The 27,047-nt window shown below is 40.9% G+C and overlaps 1 protein-coding gene across 5 annotated transcripts in view; it reads left to right on the plus strand.

Moving 5' to 3' along the window:
- The first annotated feature begins 285 nt into the window (after positions 1-285).
- The window catches only part of pigq (phosphatidylinositol glycan anchor biosynthesis, class Q), a 61,224-nt gene continuing 34,462 nt past the window's right edge, over positions 286-27,047 (plus strand). For 4 of the 5 annotated variants that reach the window (XR_010876383.1, XM_067232412.1, XM_067232414.1 and 1 more), the window contains exons 1-2: positions 616-746; positions 1,271-1,509. Coding sequence is in view for 4 of the 5 variants with exons in the window: in XM_067232412.1 (XP_067088513.1) it covers positions 1,357-1,509 (153 nt within the window). In the remaining variant the exon portion in view is untranslated. Of the gene's footprint in view, positions 366-615; positions 747-1,270; positions 1,510-27,047 lie in introns of those variants that run through there. The other variant, XM_067232413.1, reaches the window with a different exon arrangement.

Genomic DNA, 27,047 nt, shown 5'->3' on the forward strand with positions numbered 1-27,047 from the left:
AAGCAACCACATTTATGTAATCTTATGTGTCGATCTCCCACAACTGTCAGCCAAAAGTAATTGAACAATTAACCATTCAAAACATATGCTTTGAAATAGCCGACATTTGTTCATTTTTTATTTGATATTACGTTGTTATCATTATTAATATTCGGATAAGTAGGCCTATCTTCGGCCTAGTCTCCAATATCAGGTGAATATAGCTATACCCTACAAATCCCGGGTAGGCCTAGGCCTAGGCCTATCAATTGGCCGCTCATTTCTTGCTGTGTCATTGCGTGAAGAAGATAACCCAAATTACCGTTGGTTTAAGTTCATTCAGTTGAAAAACTCCTACAGCAACAATACAGTGTTTAACGTTTTAGGTGAGTGTTTAATTATATTCCATGGCTATTATTTAAAACCTGTATTCACATTGTCTACGTTGATAGGCTATGTAGCCTAATTTAGATTATAAACAGGTGTGTGGAAAAGTTAGCTTTTTTGACTGGGTCGAAGCACGTTTCCGCTACACTCTACACACCAGCTCGTGAAACACTGTGATTATAGTTTAATTCTCCTTTACGTGTGTATTTACCCGGATGATTTTAGGCGACGGACTGATAAAGCTCTAACAACAAAGATGGCAGCTTTCTAAAGCTTGCACAAACTGGAAAAGTGGACTGTATTACCATATGGCCAGGATGATCCTTCACTGTTGAATTGTTTCGATGTGCAATCAATGCTGTGTGAAAGTACAAGCAACGGTAATATATTAAGGCTATTCTTTTTTTAATCGAATGATCATTTAATTCAGCGTGTTCTGCGTATTTGCCAGACTAGTATCTGCGGTGGACCTCAGAGTAAACTATCGGCAAATTAGCTTGCTCTAGCTCTAACTGTTCGTATGTGCTTTTGATATTACATCTAAATAACAGATTAGTCTACGACAAGGCTATTTTTAATACGTGTTAAAGTTGGTAATGTCGCTAGCGTGCACATTGTGGTAACCCCCAGTCTAATCAATGACAGTTATGCCTCAGGCTTGGTTGCCTTAGAAACTTGTACAAGGCTCAATATTTGAAGGACAAAAGAGGGCAGTGTACTGTAGTAGTCGATACAAATGTAAACGAAAAACTTTCCTGGACTAAAATGCATTTAAAAGTAACCACCATTTCATTTTTCTGTCCAACAACCTCTCTTATGCAAGAAATAGTGTCTGATTCACACTTGTTTTACACAAATCTGTACCATTTACCAAAAAACATCTCCATTCTCTATCCCACTGCAGAAATCTGACCTCCAAGCCATTCCCTCGAGGAGAGTCCAGTCCCTCAGGGAGTATTGGTCTTTAGCTGACTACACTGACCTGTTGCCATGGTGCTGAAAATATTCTTCCCTCAGTGCTGTAACCGGGCAGACAGTGGGCTGCTGGTGGGGCAATGGATCCCGGGCCACAATTCAGCTGTGGTCCTAGCAGTCATCCACTACCCCTTCATCCCCTGGCAGGTGAAGCAGTACATCAACGAGGTCAGTAGATCCAAGTGTAACCGAGTTACTCTGTAACTTTCTCCTCAGTATAGATACCCTCCACCCATGCCAGTGAAGCTAGCTTTTCTGTGGCATAGCTGACTAAAGTGGTGTTAATGAAAGATGATTGTTGTGTACATGAGTCTGGACTACCCCGAGTTCAAACCCTGGTGTGGGTAGGGATGGGTATCGAGAACCGGTTCCCAGTAAATCGATTCCTTGGAATCGTCAGCCAAATTCTTTAACGATTCTGTAAACGATTCTCTGTGCCGTTGCGCATGCGCAAACTATATAGTTTTACTATTACTATTATAGTTTATTCAGACTGCAGCAAACATGGCATCTAGGCAGAAGCGTTCTAAAGTGTGTGTGTGTGTGTGTGCGTGCGTGCGTGCAAGTAATACTATACTTGTGAGGACCACAACCTGACATCAGACCTTTAAAGTGAGGACATTTTTCTTTGTGAGGACATTTTTGCTGGTCCTCACAAGCAAATCACTTCACACTCTTACACTGACACCCTATGACCATAGGCATCCATCTCTGCAAATTTCACCAAAAGTCCTCACCTATGTGGTAGTCTGTCAAAAACTGTGTTTTGGCTCTATGCTCTAGTGCACCCCTGTAGGCCAGGCTTGGTGTTGCATTCGGATTTTCCCATTGAGTTGCAGACCTTTTTTGATTGGTTTCTGAATCTGGGCCATTTTTCTGATTGGCTCGAATTCTTACCACATGACCAAGAGAGAGGAAGGATGTGGCCACCTGCTTTTGCTTCATTTGGGAAACCCAAATGCAATACATAGACCTGGATTAACGTTTAAATCAGTTACTAAATGTCTCACATATTATATTTGAGCTTGGGCAAAAAAAGTAAAAGGGCTGCTAGTTCAATGTTAATACAATCTAGGCCAAACATAAAGTTTATAAAAATCAATGGCGATTTGGCTTGACATTTTGGAAAAAAAAAATCCTGGACAAAAAAACGAGATGCCAAGATGTGGTTGTGAAGTGGCAGTTTAAAAACGATACATTTAGTCAATTAGCAGACGCTCTTATCCAGATACCCCTCCCCCACTGCTCTGCACTCACTGAATGCGATCTGAAATCTTGACAGACTTATCAAGCTTACTCAGATTTATTTTACATATGTAAAAAAAAAATCTATATAGGATTTAAAAAAATAATAATAATACTTTTAGCTTGTTCATGAGATTTTCCAGACTTATGATGATTTTTTTTTTTAATCTTATATTCAGCCAAACGTTGCATTGCATAGTCTATGAAATGATGTACTTGCATGAAATCTATTTGGTATGGATTAATTAATTGCCCACTTTCAATAGTCTCCTAACATAAACAGAAACAGTTGTGTGCCAGTCATAAAAGTTGGGAGACATAAGGCTGCATATTGTGTTGATTTTGGAGAGTGGTTGTGAAGTGGCAGTTTGAAAACGATACATTTAGTCAATTAGCAGACGCGCTTATCCAGATACCCCTCCCCCACTGCTCTGCACTCACTGAATGCGATCTGAAATTTTGACAGAGACTAATCAAGCTTACTTTGATTTTTTTTACATATGTAAATAAATTCTATTTAGGATTAAAAATATATATATAACTACTTTTAGCTTGTTTGTGAGATTTTCCAGACTTATGACAAAACTTTTTATCTGATATTCAGCCAAACTTTGCATTGCATAGTCTATGCAATGATGTAATTGCGTGCAATGTATTTGGTATAGATTAATTAACCACTTTGAATAGTCTCCTAACATAACCAGATAAATATTTGTGCCAGTCATAAAAGTTGGGAGATCTAAGGCTGCATATTGTGTGGCCTTAGGAGAGGTTGGTAAGTGGCAGTTTGATACATTTGATTTGGCTTCCAGCACAGCACAACTCACTCACCCCTCCCCCACTAGGTTCTGAGTTGCATAGCTGGTTCAAGTGATGTTTATGACAGGTGGTCAGTGGTGTGTGTAAGTCAGAGGACTCAAATCAGAGAGGGCAATTTAGGGAGGAAAACTGTTTTAAGGATTGTTGATGGAAAACGCGTCTTGGTCACTTTAAGATATATTATTATTTTGTTTTAATTACTTTATAGTTAAGTGAATCAGCCCATGCAACATACTAAGATTGTAATAGTCAGTTACTTGTGATCCTGTGCTCTCCTGGTCAAACCTGTGTGCCCGGTTTGGGAGTAGCAGATAGTGATCCATTGTTGTTTTGATGGAGGTCCACACCAGCAGTCAGCCACACAGGCCAGAACAAAACCATGTAGGGTAGTACAGTCAGCCACACAGGCCAGAACAGAACCATACAGGCCAGAACAGAACCACGCAGGTCAGTACAGTCAGCCACACAGGCCAGAACAGAACCATACAGGCCAGAACAGAACCACGCAGGGCAGTACAGTCAGCCACACAGGCCAGAGCAGAACCACCAGGCCAGAACAGAACCACACAGGCCAGAACAGAACCACACAGGCCAGAACAGAACCACACAGGCCAGGACAGTCAGCCACACAGGCCAGAGCAGAACCACCAGGCCAGAGCAGAACCACACAGGCCAGAACAGAACCACACAGGCCAGAACAGAACCACACAGGCCAGAACAGAACCACACAGGCCAGAACAGTCAGCCACACAGGCCAGGACAGTCAGCCACACAGGCCAGAACAGAACCACACAGGACAGGACAGAACCACACAGGCCAGGACAGTCAGCCACACAGGCCAGCATAGAACCACACAGGCAGTGCCGGTCCTAGCACATTTGGCAACCTAGGCAAGATTTATCACCAGGTGTGTAGGTCCTCGAGGGTAGGCACATTGCAGCCGATCACCTTCTCAGCAGCTCGGTTGGTACGCTGCAGTCTGCTCTTGTCATTCCTGCGGCAGCTGAAGAAATTCAACCTGCCAAAGACAATGGCCGGGTTTCCCAGATTCGTTAAGAAGCTCTTAACGCTAAGAGCTTCTTAGGAGCGTTCCCGGCCAATGATGGTGCGCTTCTACACAGCCATCATTGAGTCCATCTTCACCTCCTCCATCACCATCTGGTACGCTGCTGCCACTGCCAAGGACAAGAGCAGACTGCAGCGTATCATCTGCACTGCTGAGAAGGTGATTGGCTGCAATCTGCCCACCCTCGAGGACCTACACACCTCGAGGACATGACAGATTTCTTATTATTCTATCAAGTGCGGAAGCCTGACCGTCATTGTACTAGCTATACAAGGCTTGCTGTCCCCTCACCTCCCAGGTCAGATATGACCACCTGACTGCTCTGGACTCTTGATTAGCTGAATGTCTGACTACCTAACTGCCTGTCTGATTGCTCCCTCAGTCACCTAATATCTGTGACATATTAATTGAATGAAGACAGGCGTTTTAAGGATATTGTATTACACCAAACTCCTTATCTACTGTATTTACTGTATCCTCTTTTCTATCTAACATTTCTCTTGACTAATGGACATCGGTTTCATTTCATATTAACTGCAAATGGTAATTGGGAAACACACCAACATACACACAAAAAGGCAGTTGAGAACCACTCATTTATCCACTAACAATTTTTATCTTTATATAACTACTGTTTGTCTGCACCAACAGCACCATATATAATTTATTGTACGTGAAAACGTAGGCAACTTGGAAATGAACCGGTTTCTGATTCAGATTATAATGAATGCTTTTGCGTTATCAACCCCTCTGCTAATTTACTAATATGGCCAACATTCTTATAGTCTATGGATTTCATTCATACTTCATTGATTGGTCGTGGCCAGGATTGCTGTAAGCTAAATAATTAAACAGTTTCCTTGTGCTAGCTAACTCGTGTCAACTGACGTCAGGAGTTATGAATACTGTATATCTTTTTTTTAAAGCGGTTACCGCTCTAAAAGACTGCAAGATCTTAAAGAAGTTTGCCAACATGTGTCAGCCGTATTGGTAAGTCAATATATTTTTTAGCAGGTAATAGTTATTTTGTGAGTGACTTTACGGTATTAAACTGCTTAATTACATAGGTAGTTAAATAGATTTGCATTCGGCGTTGTTGAAATAATCTTTGTGCTTGTGTGCGTACGTGACCTAAATGCGAAAATTGCTAACGCATCTGTAATAGTTCGGTAGTTACAATACATAATCAAAATAAGTCCATTAAAACCCATACACCACAATCTGCTTTTACATTAAATTGTTTAATTTAAACTCGTGCAAATTGGTTTGTCGACAACTAAAGTGAAAGCCATAGTCAGTATATGAGCGGCATATACCAAAAATGGCGATCCGGTGGTGGACAAAAGAAAAGTCATGTGATCTAAAGTCTACCTAGTAACAGAGTAGTAACCAGTGGTCCTCACACCCGCGGGTCTGTACACATATTTTTTCTTACGAGTGTATCGTGATTTTGAGGTGACTTCTGGCCTCGTGAGAGCCACCTAGTGCTAAAATATATTTTTGCAGGCTCCCTTCTCCTCCAGATAGGGTGGCCCTCACTTCGTGGGGTCTGAGTCAAGGTCCTCACATGGGTACAATAACCAGTGTGTGTGTGTGTGTGTGTGTGTGACGCACAGACCTAGTTGGCTGTAGAGGGGAGAATCGATAACTCGATAAAGAATCGAATCGATAAGCAGGAATTGATAAGGAATCTGAATTTTTTAAAATCTTATCAATACTCATCCCTAGGTGTGGGTAAGTGATTAAGAAAGTGTTTTGTCCGTCTCTTCATTAACGGAGTGACTAAGTTAGAGTTCTGGATTTTTATAAGTATTATCAATCTGCAGATTGGGAGAGAACCAGACCTGTGACAATAAATTACAAAACCAGGCTTAGGTTTCAATCAGGTCCTCCTTCAAAGGAAGGCTGGAGGACAATATTTTATAGGGCACAAGAATGTAAACATAGATAGTGACAGTCAGGCAGTAATGGTGTTACAAGAGTCACAGAGAAAGAGATTCACAGCTCCCAACCCATGACCACTTTCAGGGCAGAGAGATATCATGGGTGGAGCTCTCCTCTCTGCCTGCAAGCCCCTATACTTAGTTTTCACTTGATGTCATGTTCCAAGGGGCCCTTGGAGGGCAAAAAAGACTTCTGCTGACCACCAACCAGGAAGCAAGTCATACATTTACTTTGAGTCTGTTGCTTTTGTGTTGCCAAAATGCCATATAGTTGTTGTGCTATCGGATGCACTAATCGAACAGGAGACGAGCCTGGGCTGTGTTACTATACACGCATGAATTATCTTACAATTTAATTTTCTGGTGTGTATGTAGTCTCACTAACAACAGGGGTCTTGGAATACTATGTGGTATTTGGGATGCTAAATTTGACAATTTCCATTAATTCAGTGAATTCCATTCACTATTAGGAAACTACACAAAGGGCCTGCAAGCATACACAGGGAACACCCAACTAATTGGATAATAGGGTATCACAATATTCCACACTTTATGATGTGGGAATACATTTACATTTAGTCATTTAGCTGTCCGATAAAGAAAACCCAGAGAGGAGTTTGATCCAAGATGGCGCCGATAATGGCTGCCTCGGTTGCTAGGTGCGCTCTGTTTTGTCTGTTAATTCAGTGTTCTGCCAAGATTTCCGGGGTTCTCTAACAAGAGAAGTACTTCCAGGGCTCCAGACTAACTTGTTGCCTTGGTTGCACTGGTGCGCCTAACTTTTTTTATTTAGGTGCACCAGCACAAAATTTAGGTGCACCCAAATCTTTCCTTGCATCGCCACAATTTCAAGGTCACCTTTTTATCACGCTCCATATACATTCATATATATTATATAAATGATCTTAAACAAGAATAAGGTGTAGGTAAATATATTTTTTATTTGAAGCACAATCATACTGTGTATATATATAAAAAAATATATTTTAAGTGCTTCACTGAGCTACCAAACTAAAACATTTTAAGCAAAATAAAACATTTAAAAATAGAAAGTGCTACAGTTTAAAAGTGCTTCCCTGAACTGAGACCTAACATTTCATGGCTCAAAGTCTTATAGCGGGTCCCACCTTGCTGTCCCATGCCCTTCAGATGGCCAACACCTGTAATTTGGTCTTCTTGCCCTATGGCCTTGGCTAAATCATCTTGCCACACTCTCCCTAGCATCAAAATCCTAGCTCCATGGGTTAGCTCCATGGCCCAGCTTCGTAACTCAGGGGTCCGCAATTCATTTTTACAAGGGGCCACATGAGAAACCTGAAATGTGTTGGAGGGCCTCATCAATTTGCTCACTATTCATTTTCTCCCATTGTAAAAAGCAGTAAAGTATATATTTTGATTAGCTGCTACTGGTTATCAGAAGAATAAGGATATTCTGTAAATATTTATATAAATATTTTAGATTTTGGTGTAGGTCAAATAGGAAAGATTATAGAAGTAATAAACAGTATAAACAGCAACAACAGTGTTTCATTTTATTTGTAACCAGTTAATCTTCACAAACACTGAAAAGTTTGATCAACTTTATGCAAAAAGCGTTTTTACAGTTCATTTTGTTCTGTGAGAGAAATCCAGTGGGCTTGAACAAGTGCATCGAAATCTGTCTGAATGCGAAGGACAGCTGACAGGTAATGATCAGGGTCTGCAGTTCAACTAGCAAACCATCAGCCCGCGCCCACTGAATCAGTCAAGTTCTTATTATGTCCGCGTTAGTTTTTTTTCTTCACAGCTTTCACTTTGACCTCAGTAAACAGATACTTAGAAGTCCATGTCTTGTTAAAAGTTCATTTTCGAGTGCTAACCAACAGCTAACTCTCCTGTCGGTGAGGTTGCGCAAGCGCACATATGTAAATCGCCTGATCACTGTAGTCTTTCAGGACTACATATTTACTACCGCTCAACACATTTATTTATCAGAGGCAAAGACCCACCCCATCTCTGTCTCTGATTGGTTTAGACCACGATATGATCCAACCATGAGTGTCAGTTCCGTCTTAGGATAACAAACGCTTCGTTTGTGGAGAGACAGCGGATGCGAGGAGGTTAGGTGCACCGGTGCGACCTAGGAAAAAATTTAGTCGCACCCGTACAGATTTTGGTCGCATAGTGCGACCAAATTGGTCGCACTCTAGAGCCCTGACTTCTAAACATCAGGACTACAACTCCTGTGGATTTGCTTCCCACTTTTCTGCTTCCAGCGGCAGATTTAGTGGGAATTATAGCCAGTGCCGCGCTAGGCTTTGCTCATGCAGTGAAACGCCGAAGAAGGGGAAAGCGAGCGGGAGCGCTAGTTCGGCTTCGCAGACGTGGAATCCGAACAGTGCTTCCAAGTTTTTTCCTCTCCAACGTACGTTCACTGTGCAATAAAATGGACGAACTTCAGTTACTGATGGTGAAAAACAGGGACTTTCTTTAATCTTCGGTTTTGTGCTTGACGGAGACATGGCTGTGCGATTTGATCCCGGACACTGCATTACATCTGGCAGGCTTTCAACTCGTGAGAGCTGACCGGGACACTGCACTCTCCGGCAAAACCAAAGGCGGTGGTATTTGTTTCTACATCAACAGTGGCTGGTGTGTAGATGTGACAGTGATTCTGCAACATTGTTCTCCGGATCTGGAATCATTTTTTATAAACTGTAAACCTTTTTGCTCGCCACGAGAATTTGCGTCACTCATTTTGGTCGGAGTTTACATGGCACCGGGTCCACAGGTTAGAGGCCCAACGCATGCTCGCCGACCAGATTCTGAGTGTGGAGCGAGCAAACCCGGATTCCCTTGTTATCGTACTCGGCGACTTTAACATAGGTAATCTCAGCCACGAACTCCCTAAATACAGACAATTCATCAAATGCCCAACCAGAGAAGAGAACACTGGATCACTGCTACACTACAGTCAGTAGAGCCTACCACGCCGTCCCTCGTGCAGCACTGGGTCACTCTGACCATGCCATGGTCCATCTGATTCCTGCATACAGGCAGAAATTAAAGCTCTGTAAACCTGTTGTGAGGACATCAAAACAGTGGACCAGTGAGGCTATGGAGGATCTGCGGGCGTGCTTGGACTGTACTGACTGGGATATGTTCACGACTGCTACCAATAGTCTGGATGAACACAGAGGCTGTGACATCATACATCAGCTTCTGTGAGGACTGCTGTATTCCAACACGCACCAGGGTGAACTTCAACAACGACAAGCCCTGGTTCTCAGCAGAGCTCAGAAGGTTGAGGTCAGAGAAGGAGGAAGCATTTCGGAGTGGGGATAGAGACAGATTCAAGTCGAAGAACAGGTTTAGCAAGGCGGTGAGAGAGGCTAAACGACTGTACTCAGAGAGACTGAAGCGTCAGTTCTTTGCTAACGACTCTGCTTCTGTCTGGAGAGGGCTCAGGCAGATTACCATCTACAAGCCCAGAGCCCCCCACTCCACTAACAACTCCCGCCTGGCCAACGACCTGAATGAGTTCTACTGTAGATTTGAAAGACAATTGGACTGTCCTGAACTACCCCTTCCCACCCACGAGGCCTCCTCCCTCACCCCCTCTACAGTGACAACTCTCTCCATTCAGGAGGGTGAAGTTAACAGACTTTTCAAGAGCCAGAACCCCCGCAAAGCATCTGGGCCGGACTGTGTCTCTCCTGCCACCCTCAAGCACTGCGCTGACCAGCTGTCCCCGGTGTTCACCTACATCTTTAACACCTCCCTGGAGACATGCCATGTGCCGGCCTGTCTCAAGTCCTCCACCATCATCCCTGTGCCCAAAAAGCCAAGGCCAACAGGACTCAATGACTACAGACCCGTCGCCCTGACCTCTGTGGTAATGAAGTCTTTTGAGCGCCTTGTGCTGGCACACCTCAAAGCCATCACAGACCCTTTCCTGGACCCACTGCAGTTTGCCTACAGAGCCAACAGATCTGTGGATGACGCCGTTAACATGGCCCTCCACTTCACCCTACAGCACCTGGACTCCCAGCATCATATGCCAGGATCCTGTTTGTGGACTTCAGCTCTGCCTTCAACACCATCATCCCTGCCCTGCTTCAGGACAAGCTCTCCCAGCTGAACGTGCCTGACTCCACCTGCAGATGGATCACAGACTTCCTGTCTGACAGGAAGCAGTGCGTTAAGCTGGGAACACAAGTCTCTGACTCCCGGTCCATCAGCACCGGATCTCCTCAGGGCTGCGTCCTTTCCCCTCTGCTCTTCTCCCTGTACACCAACAGCTGCACCTCCAGTCATCCGTCTGTCAAACTTCTGAAGTTTGCGGACGACACTACCCTCATTGGGCTCATCTCTGACGGGGATGAGTCTGACTATAGGTGGGAAGCTGACAACCTGGTGACCTGGTGTAGCCAGAACAACTTAGAGCTCAATGCTCTTAAGACAGTGGAGATGGTTGTGGACTTCAGGAAAAATACAGCCCCACTCACCCCCATCACCCTGTGCGACTCCCCAGTCAACACTGTGGAGTCCTTCCGCTTCCTGGGCACCATCCTCTCCCAGGACCTCAAGTGGGAACTGAACATCAGCTCCCTCACCAAAAAAGCACAACAGAGGATATACTTCCTACGGCAGCTGAAGAAATTCAACCTGCCAAAGACAATGATGGTGCACTTCTACACAGCCATCATTGAGTCCATCCTCACCTCTTCCATCACCATCTGGTACGCTGCTGCCACTGCCAAGGACAAGAGCAGACTGCAGCGTATCATCCGCACTGCTGAGAAGGTGATCGGCTGCAATCTGCCTACCCTCGAGGACCTGCACACCTCGAGGACCCTGAGGCGTGCGAGGAAGATCGTGGCCGACCCCTCCCACCCTGGTCACTCCCTGTTCCAGCTACTCCCCTCTGGCAGAAGGCTGCGGTCCATCAGGACCAAAACCTCACGCCATAAGAACAGTTTCTTTCCATCTGCTACTGGCCTCTTCAACAAGGCCAAGGACTCCCATTGACATTCATTCACTTATTTAACTATAAGTCCATCTAATTGCAATTCAGTATGCATAAGCCACTTTATCTCAGTATCCGATTGCACTATGTTGACCATTCACACTGCTCATTCTATTCTTATTTTTATATATATTTTATATTTAAATTGTTGTATTCTTAGATTGTTTAGTTCTTAGAAATAGTTAAACTTTTGTAGTTTTACTTAATTTAAGATCTGTATATGTTTAGTGTTTTGCACCTCCCTGCCACAGTAAATTCTGTGTTTGTATAACATACATGGCGAATAAACCTGATTCTGATTCTGAGGCGATTGTGGATTTGTGCCATTAAACATAACGTTACCTCTGTCTCCGGGGAGGGCAAACAATGGCAGCCGTCCAAATATACACATATTTGCAGCGAACACTTCATCAAAGGTAAGCTCAAGTAAAGTTAAACACAAGTATATACAGGTCTATTAATTATCGTATTTTTAGCCCTAAAACACATCTTTATGTAATCGGTTTGACATAGTTTGTTGTGTATCGAGGCAACCAACTGCAGGGGTAGTTTTTTTTATTATTAGGATTCCTCCGTCAGGAGGAACCCTATTGCAATTGTTGGTATTATTGGTGGCCAAGCCGTGAAGCGGCGAGGCACCTATTGTATTTGTTAGTATTATTATTAGAGGCCAAGCAGCGAAGCTGCGAACACATTTGTTCAGAGCCCCACGATAGCGAGACATTTACATTTAGTCATTTAGCAGAAGCTCTTATCCAGAGCGACTTACAGTAAGTACAGGGACATTCCCCCGAGGCAAGTAGGGTGAAGTGCCTTGCCCAAGGACACAACGTCAGTTGGCATGACCGGGAATCGAACTGGCAACCTTCGGATTACTAGCCCGACTCCCTCACCGCTCAGCCATCTGACTCCCAAAGTCCAACTCTCGCCCCATAGAGACCAATGCAAATCTGGTGACAAAATCGTCAGAGAAAGCAAAAATAACAAGATTTTGAAACTGCCGGTAGAGTCGTATTTCTGACCGCACAGAAATATAAAGGACATCTCTGGTTTCGGCAGAGTCTTGGGTCTCGGAAAATATCCTTATTTTTTGCATTGGACGTATAGTTTTGCGTCTAGGTCAACTTGTTTGAGGTGTGGATGCTAGGTAAATGTTCGTTTTTCTCTCTGCCCAGCTCGTTAGCGATCACAGCTGCTCCATAGCTCTGGCAACCTAACAAACATGCACCAGGAAAGCAGAAGGAACACGTTTTTGAAACTGCAGGTAGAGTCGTATTTCTGACTGCACAGACATATAAAGAATATCTCTGGTTTCGGCAGAGTCTTGGGTCTCGGAAAATATCCTTATTTTTGGGATTGGACGTACAGTTTTGCGTCTAGGTTAACTTGTTTGAGGTGTGGATTGTAGCTACATTTCTGTTATTCTCTGCCCTCAGCGCGTTAGCAATCATAGCTACACCATCACCGTGGCAACGACAGACACGCACCACTCAGTGCAGACCATGAGAAACCCGATTACTAGCAATTGTCGGTTTATGGGTGAATGACGGATAAGGATTTTAAAATTGGAGAAAAAAAAAACTGACAATATCAAATTTAAGGACTTTCAAAACTGTTTACAGTGTTGCGTATATAATGCAATTGCATGTTTTAATTTTAAGAATGTAATAAACCTTTTTGTTGGAATATACAAATGTACTAATATTTATAATTGGAGCTCAACAAACAATTAGTGCTTAGAAAACGACATTTTACTCCCAACTAATATAATCAATTTGGAATTTCATATAGACATGGGCTCATTTCTGGCTGGCGCTAACTCATAATTCAAAATCAAATTGTAATTTTGGGGGGAATTAAAATAAAAAAGTTTTCCAGTAAAGAAAACAAGACTATTGATGTATCCTTAACTCAACAAATAACAGATTTGTGTAATTTAACACAAAAATATGGGTTAAATTACTTGGCTGTGTCATTGTTAGCCGGAATGATATACTGTTAGACGGAAGGACATTTTGCAAACATTTTCAGGATTACCATTTAAAAACAATTTTTCTTACCAACACTCAAACTTGAAACTAAATAAGAGAAATTGACAAGTTTGTAATGATTTTAAAATGTTTTAATAAAAATGTTAATTGATTAATTTCACTTAACATTACATAACATTTTTATAAAACACTTAGGAATTAACATATTTCATATATTTTACATAGAGAATACATTTAAAGAGTAACATACTGTTTTAGTGACATTTACATTTATAACCTCATCTAACCATTTGAGTTGCCAACATTTAATCAGACGAGTTTAAATCAGTTTATGAAGAGAAGATAGGAACTTTTGAACATTTACAAATGAACTTAAAAAGACATGTTTGTGACAATATCATGAGTGTGGGCATGTGACTACCACATGTTTTGGAATGTTTCCCAGTCAGGGATACATAGTTGTGATGAGCGGTTTGTTAATGGCTCAGGCTCCGATAGGATGGCTTGCATGTCAGACACGTAATAAAATATTACATCTGGGGTTGTTGGCCACACAAAGGCATTTCTGCCCATTGTCTGTCACATGCAGCTCGCTTCAAGTTCATCACCAACCAGATTTAGGACTTGGCCGACAAATGGCTGTGCATCATATTTAACTATGACAAACCTTCCAACAAGATCTGTTGTCATAGTATGATGTGGTGTTGTTGCTGGAGCACTGGTGGGTAATTCACACACATTCATGTCCACTTCATTGGGACTGAAGCAGTCACAAATGTTACCCTTCCCTCGGCTGCAGAAGCAGGACAGCTCTCTGTGACTAAACTGTCCAGGGGTAAGAGACACAATCTGGTGAATTTTCATTGTGCCCTTCACAACAGGTAGCTTCTCTGGTACAGCTTCATCATGTTTCAGGATGTCCACTTCTGACACCCAAAAGTACTTGATAGAAGAGGCTGAGGTCTGTAAAGTATTATAGAGCTCTTTTGGTGTCTGAATATCTGCTCCCATTTTCACCCTCTGATCAGCCATGCGCTTTACAGCACCACCCACCCCATCAGGTGCACCTTTACCATCGGCTCTCTCAGAGAAATTCCAGGTCACCTCCTTGAACCCCCAAATAAATGGCAGCGTTGTCAGGAGATAGAAGTTGCGCTTATTTCTATATTGTGTAACAGGCCCATCACTCATGAAGTGGATGGATGTAAGAGTGGGCTTCTGCTCCTTCAACTTCTTTAAAATTGGCTCAATGTGTGCCCACACTGCTCTTTTATCATGGCGAAGGCTGTCCGAGATTGTGGCATATGATTGGCTCCCATCGGATGTGTAGACCACACTGGTGTGAATTGTGGCCTGTTTACGACTTCCACCAAAATGGAAAGCTTGAATCTCGGTGTGGAGCTTGCAAGCATAGTTTTCCGAGAAATCCATGTGGACCACGACCTCTGTGTCACTGATTGTTTCTTTCACTTGTCTGCACTGCTCAACCTGGTGTATCCAGTTGTAGTGATGTTTGGCAAGCAGATCACGTTTTTCATTCAGTATTCTTTGTAGGTCCTGCCATGTTCCACATTCAGCTTTTTTCACAAAGTTTGTGAATTCCTTCTCACCAGAGGTGGTCTTGACCCTTTCCCACTGTAGCCATGGGGTGGTGGTGTTCTGTTCTTGAGGAGCTATTTCCACATCTTTGTAACAGCACTTAACGCAAACACAATACATACAATCTTTTCTAAGAGGATCACACACAATAGATGCCAACAACTGTGAAACACTTGCCACTTTTACAAAGCCACTTTGAAATAGTTTCTCCACAAGCATCTGGACGTTTTCGTGGTCAATGCAGGCGCAAGTGTTGCGATCACTTGTTTTAGGTTCCGTGATGTAGAATGGGCGCAAGCGCACAAACTGTCTATATGACAGTGTCAGTTCCTTTTGTGTTTCCTTATTGTAGTGTAAATGTAGTTCTTTCATGTTTTTTTGTAAGACTCTTCTTTGAACTTTCTCTTGTTTTTTTGTTACTGTGTCTATTTTTCCTGGTAAAAGTCTACTATTTACATCCCTACACAGGAAGCGAGTAACCTCTGCCTTCTTTACTGCAGAGAGTTTCTTGGCTCCACGTGGCTTGTGTTTCTCACTGACGCATGTAGCACTTGTTTTGTTAACCCTTTGCTGACGTTTTCTTAGTTTCTCCGATTTTTTTGGGGACAGAGCAAGTTGCCTTTTAAGTTTGACTTTCATTCTTTAGTTTATTGTTGTTTGGGCTTTTTATTGCGATGTTGCCATCATTTCATTCTGGGGTAGACGAAGCAAGTGGCTGGACATCCTCTTGTGGCTCTCTGGGTGGTTGTAGCTGAGGTACATCTGGCTCTCTGGGTGAGTGTGGCTGAGGGTCATCCGGTGGTCTGGTTGGGGTTCTCCATTCATTGAGACTGGAGTGTCGTTCATTAGTTCATTGACTTGCTTTAATCTCTCCCTCCGATTCCTCTGGTTTACCCTCCACTGCTCCCTTTTCCTCTTTGCAGCTGAAAGGCTCATCAGCCGTACAGGTGTTTTGGGGACTGGCCTTGATTTGTAGTAGCTACAAACAGTAATAATAATAAAAGTATTAGATTGTAATCAATTTCACTACAATCTTATTTTCAAAATATGACAGTAAATCTGTAAAACGATATGGCTTCATAAACAATGGCCACGGGTATAGTCTGAAACATTAAACTAGTAAACTAATTAGTGTGAACCTATTTTTAAGAATATTTCAAGTTTTCTTGTTACATACAATCACTTCACTTGTTTATGACTATAATACCTTGCTCTCTTTTTCTCAAGATACTCAGCTCTAGCTTCTGCATCTGCATTTTTCCTGGCTCTGAACCGTCTCTGCCTCTCTTTATTAGACAGAGGCATCTGGAAGGACAGAATTGACCTTAAAATGTCAGAATCTATACTAAGGCTTTAATCAAATGTTGCTACATTAATAAATGATTAAATTATTCATGTTTGACTAATAACATTACAACATTCAAATAAATGATGATGACCCATGTGACCCATGGAATCATATGAAATCAAGATTAAGGAAAGAATATGGGGTGAAAACATACAAATATGTAGATTATGTTAATATAACTATGCATAAAAGTTTACAAATAATAATAAAAAACTAGATTGTTATACATGTCATTCTAGATAACGAATGACATGTCCTGGTTAACAGAGGTTTTTTGTTATCCAAGAAAGACAAGCTGTTATCCAGGAATGACAAAGCTAAATTTTTTTCTTTATAATCAGGCACTAACTTAACCTATGGAAAACATGACACATGACATTTCAGATTGCATTATGGTCCAAAATGGTCATCGATGTCTGTTATCCAGGACTGACATTTAAGAAATCACAGTTTGGAGACAGAAGTCTTTCTGTCATAAAATTGTTTATAAGCTTAGTATTATCACTATATGTTTAGGTATCATTGAAAACATCAGTACTATTATGCCCAAGTATATTTGAAATACTTTTATTCATATATTTGACATTTTTGTTATATTTTTCTGTTCAGATTTTAAGCCGGGACAGTTACCCAGAATGATGTAAATGTTTTATATCATGAATATGGTTTGGACACCAGAATTGACATGCCATGTCATGGCGATTACTCAATAAACGCGTCTACATGATTCTTTTTATTAATCCTTGTATGCTCCACGGACAAAACTTGCACCATCATCCTTCTGCAACAAAGTGTTGCCGTGTCATCCTGTATCGGCCCTACTACTGTATGTTTCATTCAATCAACACATTGAATCCTACTAAGAAAGCCGAGTAAACGCACTCAATGATAGGCTACAGCTATTACTACCCCAACTATAATTTCAGCTGTTAAAACTATAATATTCTTGTTATGACTAGCTAGCCTACTTCTTCTGTTTAACAGTTCAGCTTTCAGCTGCTCCCGCATTGTAGGCTATTTAAGCTCTTAGCTTTGTTAGATGATGCAGTTCAGCTTCCACACGCCCTCTTTTGTGTGAATCACACATTTTTTTAATAAATTTCAGCTTTCAGCTTGCGGGTATTTTCTCATTTCTGTATTTTCAGACATTTAAAAATAATAATTTCAGATTTCAGCATTCCAACGCATTTTCTGCAGGAAATGCCTTTTATAGTTCCTTATTCTGTTTTGTACAGTTTTATATATCATATTTCATATTTTTAATTACGATTGTTTTTATGGTTGATCAGTGTTTTCATTTGTGGAAGAATGAATGAATGAATGTTACAACAACAACATAAGTCTGTCTGTCCCCCCCCAGGTTAATGTAATAGCCTAGTTTAATAACTAATGTAATATTGCACATATTTTCATACTATTTCCCCTAAAGCAATAAGGTTAGGCTACTTAGAGACCTTCCACTCATAAAGTATGTTCTAAATGGCATAAATGCTGCCAATTATTAATTGACGTATTAATAATTGACGTTGGTCAGTAGCCTAGCCTATCCATTAAGGTACTCGAAAGCATGTACACTGTCTGCTTCATTTGAGCTTGATAGGCTAAGCATTCTGTAGCAAATAATAACAATAAACCCACTATTTATTAATTAAAACTACTTCTGCATAGTAATGCACCGATAATGCAAAGGCAGCAATCGCTATCGAATCAACAGACGTGCAATTTAGCTAGCAGGGGAATAATACAAACAACGAAGATCACCAGTTAACTTAATTTAAATTAGCAAGAATATAGACTAATACAATAACAGGCTTAAATTAACTGACAAGTTAGCTATACGACTTCTCAAAGACGCACAATCTCAACTGGTGTGAAGCGCGTATCCATGCTATTCTCCAACATGCACTCTAACAATCACATAGACGTCCTAAAACTTTGTGCAGCCCTATTTCTGATACCATGGCGGCAGAAATGTAGTCGTGGCGGGCCGCCACGGCAAAATAAACAGAGGAAACACTGTAACGTGCAAGGTCCCATCCTCTATTTGACAACCATATCCATCCATGTTGACAAAAAGCAAGCTACCTTATTGGTGTAGAAGGATCACGTGTCGAACCGTGCCACCAAAATCCTATTACGCTCTGAAGAAACTAGTTCTGCATAAAACAGACGCATCGACAATGTACTGGAATTTCAGCGACAAACTTTTTTTGGGTAGCTTAGCAGGACTCGTTCTTTTTTATGAGTTAAAGATTGTGTAGATGCCAGACTGTGGAGCGGGTTGAAACGATAACAGGGTTCACCTTACGGCCTATTAGTTTTGTTAGATGATGCAGTTCAGCTTCCACACTGCCTCTTGAAATTCTACTATTTCTTCGATTGCTTCACAACGTTCAAACTTATTCTCCCGCATTGTATTTAAGCACTTAGCTTTGTTAGATGATGCAGTTTAGCTTCCACACTGCCTCTTTTGTGTGACTCACACATTTTTTTAATTCATTTCAGCTTTCAGCTTGCGGGTATTTTCTAATTCTGTAGCCTATTTTCAGCAATTTAAAAACAAATAATTCATCTTTCAGCATTTCAACGCATTTTCTGGAGGAAATGCACTTTCTAGTTGTCGGACTGCTGCTTCAGCATTCCAAGTATTGTTCTTTGAATCTTTATTCAACTTCTTCATATTGTTCTTATTCTATTTCTTCCGTGGCACGTTTCAGCGCCTTCAGATCTTCAGCTATTAAAACCGTTCAGCTATCAAAAAATTCAGCAGTTTCATGCCATTCCTGCTATGACTTTTCAGCTTTGTACCTCTTATGCTTGAATTAATATAAATCAATATTCATAATATTTTTTACATGGTTTTCCAATGGAGTTTTCTTTCAAATCCTCTCAAACTTCTTTAAACTTATTCAACTTCCAAAACCTTCGTCTTCCGCAATCTTTCAGCTAGAGCCACCATTTAAACGTTAAAATGTTGTTGATGTATTTTTATAATTCAGCTTTTTGATATCTATTCAACTTTTTTTCAATATTACTGATTGTTTCATGACTTTTTCAAACCGTTTCTGAGATTTACATGGGTGTGTATGTGAAAGCCTAGAGTGCAGACTGAAACGCTTAGAGTGGAGGCCTGAGCCTCGGATGTTGTTTAAAGAATATTTCTAGTTTGCCAGCATTGCCACAATTTTCGCTCTTCATGCTTCGTTTTTGGATCAATAGATAGCTAATTTTGTGCTGGTCGCAGACAGTTGTCTGTTGAATCCAACAGACGTACACATTTGTTCAGAGCCCCACGAAAGCGAGACAAAGTCCAACTCTCGCCCCATAGAGACCAATGCAAATCTGGTGACAAAATCGTCAGAGAAAGCAAAAAGAACAAGATTTTGAAACTGCCGGTAGAGTCGTATTTCTGACCGCACAGACATATAAAGGACATCTCTGGTTTCGGCAGAGTCTTGGGTCTCTTTTTTGGATTGGACGTATAGTTTTGCGTCTAGCTTAACTTGTTTGAGGTGTGGATTTTAGCTACATTTCTGTTATTCTCTGCCCTCAGTGCGTTAGCAATCATAGCTGCACCATCACCGTGGCAACGACAGACATGCACCACTCAAAAGCACTTTGAGCTGCAATTCTTGTATGAAAAGTGCTATATAAATAAAGTCTTACTTACTTACTTACTCAGTCTCTCACACAGGCGATTGGTATTAGCTGATTAGTGGAGTCACAAGACAGAGTTTGATAGTATTTAAACCTAATACAATTTACAAGAAGTGACTGCAGGTGCTGCTAATATCTCTTTTACCACCATTGCTAATGGAACTGTTTTATTCTACTACGCCACTGAGTGCGTTTACTTACTAACCATGAGAAACCTGATTACTAGCAATTGTCGGTTTATGCCAATAATACGATTACTCCGTTTACATGTGTAATTAGTTATGCGATTACTCAATAAACGCGTCTACATGATTATTTTTATTAATCGTTGTATGCTCCACGGATAACTTGCACCATCATCCTTCTGCAACAAAGTGTTGCCGTGTCTTCCTGTATTGGCCCTACTGCTGTATGTTTCATTCAATCAACACATTGAATCCTACTAAGAAAGCTGAGTAAACGCACTCAATGATAGGCTACAGCTATTACTACCCCAACTATAATTTCAGCTGTTAAAACTATAATATTCTTGTTATGACTAGCTAGCCTACTTCTTCTTCTGTTTAACAGTTCAGCTTTCAGCTTCTCCCGCATTGTAGGCTATTTAAGCTCTTAGCTTTGTTAGATGATGCAGTTTAGCTTCCACACTCTTGTGTGAATCACACATTTTTTAAATAAATTTCAGCTGTCAGCTTGCGGATATTTTCTAATTTCTGTATTTTCAGCCATTTAAAAAGAAAAATTCAGATTTTAGCATTTCAACGCATTTTCAGCTGGAAATGCATTTTCTAGTTCAACTTCTTAGTTCTTCCGCTGTTTTTTTGTCCATTAACTAGTCCTGCATACTTTCACCGATTCCTACAATTTTTGTATCAAAACGTTCAGCTCTTTCAGGAGATGTGTGCTATGACTTTTTTAATTTCTCACTTTTATACTTTTTAATACATTAAGGTTTTTGTGCAAATGATTCTCCCTTTAAAAGTAATGGTAAATCCTTTCAAATCATTAAAAAAGCTTCCTCCTCTTTCAAACTTAACTATTTCAGCATACTTTCAGCTAGAGACACCATTCAACCTTTTAAATGTTCACAAGACATTCAGCAACGGACCCCCCTGTGCAACCGACGCAAGCAAGCACACCCTACAATTTCCCCAGAAATTGTACCCTCTCTAGTTAGGATTCTTCCATAAGGAGGAAACCTATTGTTATTGTTAGTTTTATTAGGATTTCCTCCATAAGGAGGAAACCTATTGTTATTGTTAGTTTTATTACGGAGGAATCCTAATAAAACTTTCCTACTTTCGGAAACGGTAGTCTACTATTTCACTGAAGCATTAACATGACATTAGCCTCTGTTGCCCAGGCAACACATACTACAGTGGACTATGATGTTTTCAATCGTTAAAATAAACATTCTTCACAAATACATTTTCGTTGTAGGATTTATTATGACATTACATTACAAGTAAACGATTTGTTGGTGAAATTATCATTACCTGTGGTTTCAAACCAGTGTTGCTCACTGCAGCCTACACGAGACACACTACAAAAACATCTATAGAGCTGTTTAGGAAGTCAAACGGTGACAGAACATGTTCGGCACTCCCCTTACTTAAATCAAAAGTCTTTCAATAGATGAAACTCTGACTACTAACCTGAACTTCATTGGCACAGCCTAAACTTGGTCAATCTGTTCATGAAAATAGTTAATAGCAGAAAAAAAAAATGCTTTTAAATCTATGTAATCTTTATAAATAAGTATGCATTTTTATATAAAATACAGAAATATCAGTTGTAAAAATGTCATTCAAAAACAGACCCCTGTGCAACCGACGCAAGCAAGCACACCCTACAATTTCCCCAGAAATGGTACCCTCTCAAGTTATTATTATTCTAGTTCCATGGGAGTCAATGGCAGCCCCTAGAACCCTTCGATAACTTTTTGTGAAATTTGGCACAAATTACGGACAGTTCATTCTATACCTACACCAAGTTTCATGTATCCCATTAGACCATTCCAGCGCCACCAATGTTTCAAAGTTGGACTTGTGTTTACACACGCAACTTTTGAACCGTATGACTGATTTTAAAAAATGAGGTACCATTGGATTCCCTGGATCAAGTCGAGTTCAACACACCCTATGACGTGAATTTCCGGTTATTGATTTTCCGCCATTTCCGGTTTTATCAAAAACCTTTGAAAGCCTTCTCCTCCTACAATTTTTTTCCAATCTTCCCCAGAATTGGCAACCATCATCGTCAGAGCAACCCTCAGTCAGGTATTACTTTTCTATTTGATTTTCAAAACCGTTTGTCCGGTACAGCCATTTTGAATGACTGAATTTTTTTTTTCTTTACTCCTCCTACAAATGTTTTCCAATCTTCACCAAATTTGGTAGAGATCATCTTCAGACCAAGCCTCACAAAAGCCATAATTTTTCGTTTATTGGGATTTTCAAAACCGTTTGCCCGGTACGGCCAATCAAAATGTGCCGTTAAGCCAGCAAAAAGGAAGTTGGGTCGTATCTCAGAAAATCTTTGACGGATTCACACCAAACTTGTTGCGTGTACTCGTAACCCTCTTCTGAGGATGTCTAACCTGTTTTATGGGTCATTAGACTGCTTGGCCACCTCATTGCTGCTTGCAGCTATATTTATTATTACACTTCTTCTCCCATTGGAGTCTATGGCTGCCCCTAGAACCGTATGGTAAAAAGTTGTGAGATTTGGCACACTCGAGGACAGTCCCCTCTTTACTTTCACCAAGTTTCATGTCTCCCATTCGAGCACTCTAGCGCCACCAATGTGTCAAAGTTGGACTTGTGTTTACACACGTAACTTTTGAACCGTATGACCGATTTTCAAAAATTAGGTACCGTTGGATTCCCTGGATCAAGACGAGTTCAACACATCCTTTGACTTCAATTTCCAGTGATATAGATTTTCCGCCATTGAATCCTCCTCCTTCAATCTGTCAAATCTTGTCACAGCAGCTATATTTATAATTTTTTTATCCTAAATTCTTACTTTTACATTTAGCAGACGCTAAATGAATCTAAAACTGTAAAAGACGCTCTTAACTTATCCAGAAGTCTACATCCACGCGTTTTCTAAAAGGGCCTTTTGGAGACTCCAAAATGACCCTTTGTAACCAAGGTCAAATACTTACGATAAAAGGTATTATTTTTCTTAATTGTTATCTCTAATGAAAGGTGGTACTTAGAACTATCATATATAATAGCTAAATCCCCCATTAGTATTGCTGAAACACAAAAACTGAAGCATGAACACATTGGAGTGCTTTATCTGATTCCCAGGATTGACGCACAAGAAACACAGCTTGTGTCTATCTGTATTACTCCCGGGACTTTTATTTTGAAGGCTCCACAGATACCTAGCATGTTGGGTATTAGCATTTTCAGCATCTTCTTAGCTACAATGATAACAAGCTCATTTCAGAGCCAGTGAAATAGGCCATAAGGTGAACCCTATTATCGTTTCATCCCGTTCCACAGTCTGGCATCTACACAATCTTTAGCTCATAAAAAAAGACCGAGTCGTGCTTAGCTACCAAAAAAAGGTTTGGCGCAAAAATTCCAGTCCATTGTCGATGTGTCTGTTTTATGCAGAACTAGTTTCTTCAGAGCGTAATAGGATTTTGGTGGCACGGTTCGACACGTGATCGTTCTACACCAATAAGGTAGCTGCTTTTTGTCAACATGGATGGATATGGTTGGCAAATAGAGGATGGGACCTTGCACGTCACCTGGATGACCAGAAATTCGGCCCCTGACAGTGTTTTGCATGTGATACACTGCGACTGCAAAAGTGCCTGTGAGACAGGCAGATGTTCCTGTTTTTTGCTAGGACTGTGTTGCACAGACTTATATATTTGTTAAAAGTGAGTGCGCAGTAGGGCTGTCCCCACTCAGTCGACTTTCTGGTCGATATGCTCTTGGTCGACTAAGATTTTTTTAGTCGAGCTGCCCGTATGGCAGTGTGAGATCTGATTCCCGCTTGTGTCACCATTGCTGAATTAAAGAAATTTTATACATAAATTGTATATTATTATTTAAGACAAGTAAAGCAACTCAAAAAATATATAGCATTTAAAAGAAAAGGTGTTACTGTTTTCCCTTTCGTTAATCTGCGCTTTGTTAGGGTTCCTCCGGTAGGAGGGAACCTATTGTTATTGTTGGTATTCTTATTATTTTTCTTCTCCTTGTGCCTCAATATCTCTAAATCAAAATTTTCTAATTTGGCACATTGATACTACATCCGAGTGGGTACCCCCACACCAAATATGGGACACCTTCGACTGTAGGGGGCGCACCCTAAAGTCCGATTTTCAAAATGATGGCATTTCCACCCCATTGCTCCAATTCTTCTGAAACTTGGTGTACGTGCCTCATTTCCCATGGGGAACAAAAAAGCCTCAAGGACCCATAAGGTCCGCCATGATGGATTTTCCTGTACAGTGATAATTTGGGAAAACCTTCAAAATTCCTCTTCTCTTGAACCAAAGCTCCAATTGACTTGACATTTTGAACAGATATGTATCATGGATGTATCTAATAACGTTATGTAAGACAGTTGAATCAAATACAAAGTGGCTGAAAGGGGTGTACTTATGTAAATGTCCACATTGCCTCAATATGTTTGTGTCACTAAATCAAATGTCATTTTGAATGATGGTTTTTCAAACCTAATAGGGTTCAAGATGACATCACTCTGAAGTACCATAAACAATTTCACCTTGGTATGTCAAAATATGATTGAATTAGAGCTGTTTCAACCTTGGCTGAATCTAACAATGCTTACCACAGGAGAAACGGCTTACTTTTTCAGACAGTAACTGAACATGACAATATTCAACACTGAGAATAGCTCAATGGGCTGGGACGGTGACCTCCAAAGTAGAAGGTCGTAGGTTTGAATCCAGCCACAGGATGATGTTTGAGCCTGTCTTAAATTTGAGCCTGTCTTAAATTTGAATATCTGTTTAGTTAAACAGGATGACATCGTTCTGAAGAACCATGCGCAATTTCACCTTGATATGTCAAAAGATTATTGAATTACAGATGTTTAAACTTTGGCCGAATCGAACAATCCATGCTACAGGAGAAACGGCTTCCTTTTTTTTGTACAGTAACTGACCATGTATTGTCGTTCTTGAGGGTAGCTCAATGGGTTGAAACGGTGTCCTACAAAGTGCAAGGTCACAGGTTCGAATCCAGGCACAGTCTATTGGCCTGTCATCATTTTGATTACATTTACATTTACATTTAGTCATTTAGCAGACGCTCTTATCCAGAGCGACTTACAGTAAGTACAGGGACATTCCCCCAGAGGCAAGTAGGGTGAAGTGCCTTGCCCAAGGACACAACATCATTTTGTCACAGCCTGGAATCGATCTGGCAACCTTCTGATTACTAGCCTGATTCCCTAACCGTTCAGCCACCTGACTCCCACCTGATTACTTGTTTAATTAAACAGGCAGACATCATTCTGAAATACCATGCGCAATTTCATGCAATTTCACCTTTAAATATCAACTGTTTCTTAACCTTTGTCCGAAGCTGACCAAAAACTAATACTCATATCACGCAGTCGGAGCACAGCTAGATAATCAGCGTCAGCACCCTTGGGTTCCCAGCATGCAGTGCGGCATGTCAAAAAACGCAAAGACTTGTGGAAAATAGTTTGGTTACAACAGCCGTGTGAGGGATTTCAGTTGTTGTGTTCATTCAGATAGATGTTTGTAATGTTATTGTTTGTTAGTTAATATAATGTTGTTGGTCACCCTGATTGTGCATGTTGTGTAGTTTAATGGGACCAGAGAGTCGGCTGCTGTACTGTCACAGGCTATTCTCGCAAGGAGCTGAATATGAGCTCTGCCCAAGCCCAGTTGCCCACATGACTATTGTTAGTTGTGCATTGACTGAGAGTCTGGAAAGAGATCAACTCAAGAAGAGTTTCAATATCCTATACAAAGTTAATACTCAGCCCTTACTAATCCTAAAATCTCAGCAGTTGGTGTGTAGCAGAGAGGCTAGAGAGACTGACTTGTAACCTTATGCTCATGAGTTCAAATCCCCGTTCAGCCTGTTGTTGTTGGCCAAACATGAAGTAGTTTTGCTCTCTTGTTGTCCAAGTCTTGTTTTTCTACAGTGTACATGTTAATAATATTTTGCCATTTTGCGGAGGAACCCGCATCGCTGCTTGCAGCTATATTTTTGTTTTGTTTTTTTTGCACACGGCACAAGCAGAATTGGCTGCCGAACTACAAACTCTGCCATAGCCTACTTTGTCGGTGTTATTAGTCCAAATGGCAAAGAAATCTGTGGTATGGCAGCATTTCATTAAAGTAAATTTACAAAGTCGGGTGACTCGAAAAACTTTGAATGCAAACTCTGCCGACAATGGTTTATTTTTCATAGTTCAACTTCGAATATGATACCACCTGAAAAAACGTAAGTTGGCTTAGGCCTACTTCGCTAATGATAACACACTGGGTTGAAAAATGAATATGCCTATTATAAGAATCACATCCAGCATTTTGTATTATATCGGAATTCGGTAACAACAGGACTCAAGACAGGACACGAGACTTATTATTAGTAATTGGGTGTGCTTTACCTTCGGCAAGGGCACAACCTTTGTTCTCTCACATATATATTTATTATTGGGTGTGCTCAAGCCTTCGGCGAGAGCACAACCTTTGTTCTCTCACATATATATTATTATTATTATTATTTATTTTTTTGCCCCCCTAAAACTCAGTCAATACTTGGCCTACATAGACAACGTAGGTGTCAAAAGTTTCGTCTTGGTAGCGATTGAGTTGCTTCTATTGGAATTTACGTTCCGTTGCATGGTTTAAGCTTAAGTTAAGTTTTTGTGGCGAAAAGTGAAGCTAACGGTGGCTAATTTGCTAGCCACAGTCACTGACGTTACTAACGTCACTGCATCACTAACGTCACGAAAACACGCGTGACTACCTTTGCCAGAACATTCGTTTAGCATCTGT

The sequence above is a fragment of the Osmerus mordax genome, chromosome 3 (genome assembly GCF_038355195.1).
Source record: "Osmerus mordax isolate fOsmMor3 chromosome 3, fOsmMor3.pri, whole genome shotgun sequence".
Taxonomy (NCBI): Eukaryota; Metazoa; Chordata; class Actinopteri; order Osmeriformes; family Osmeridae; genus Osmerus; species Osmerus mordax.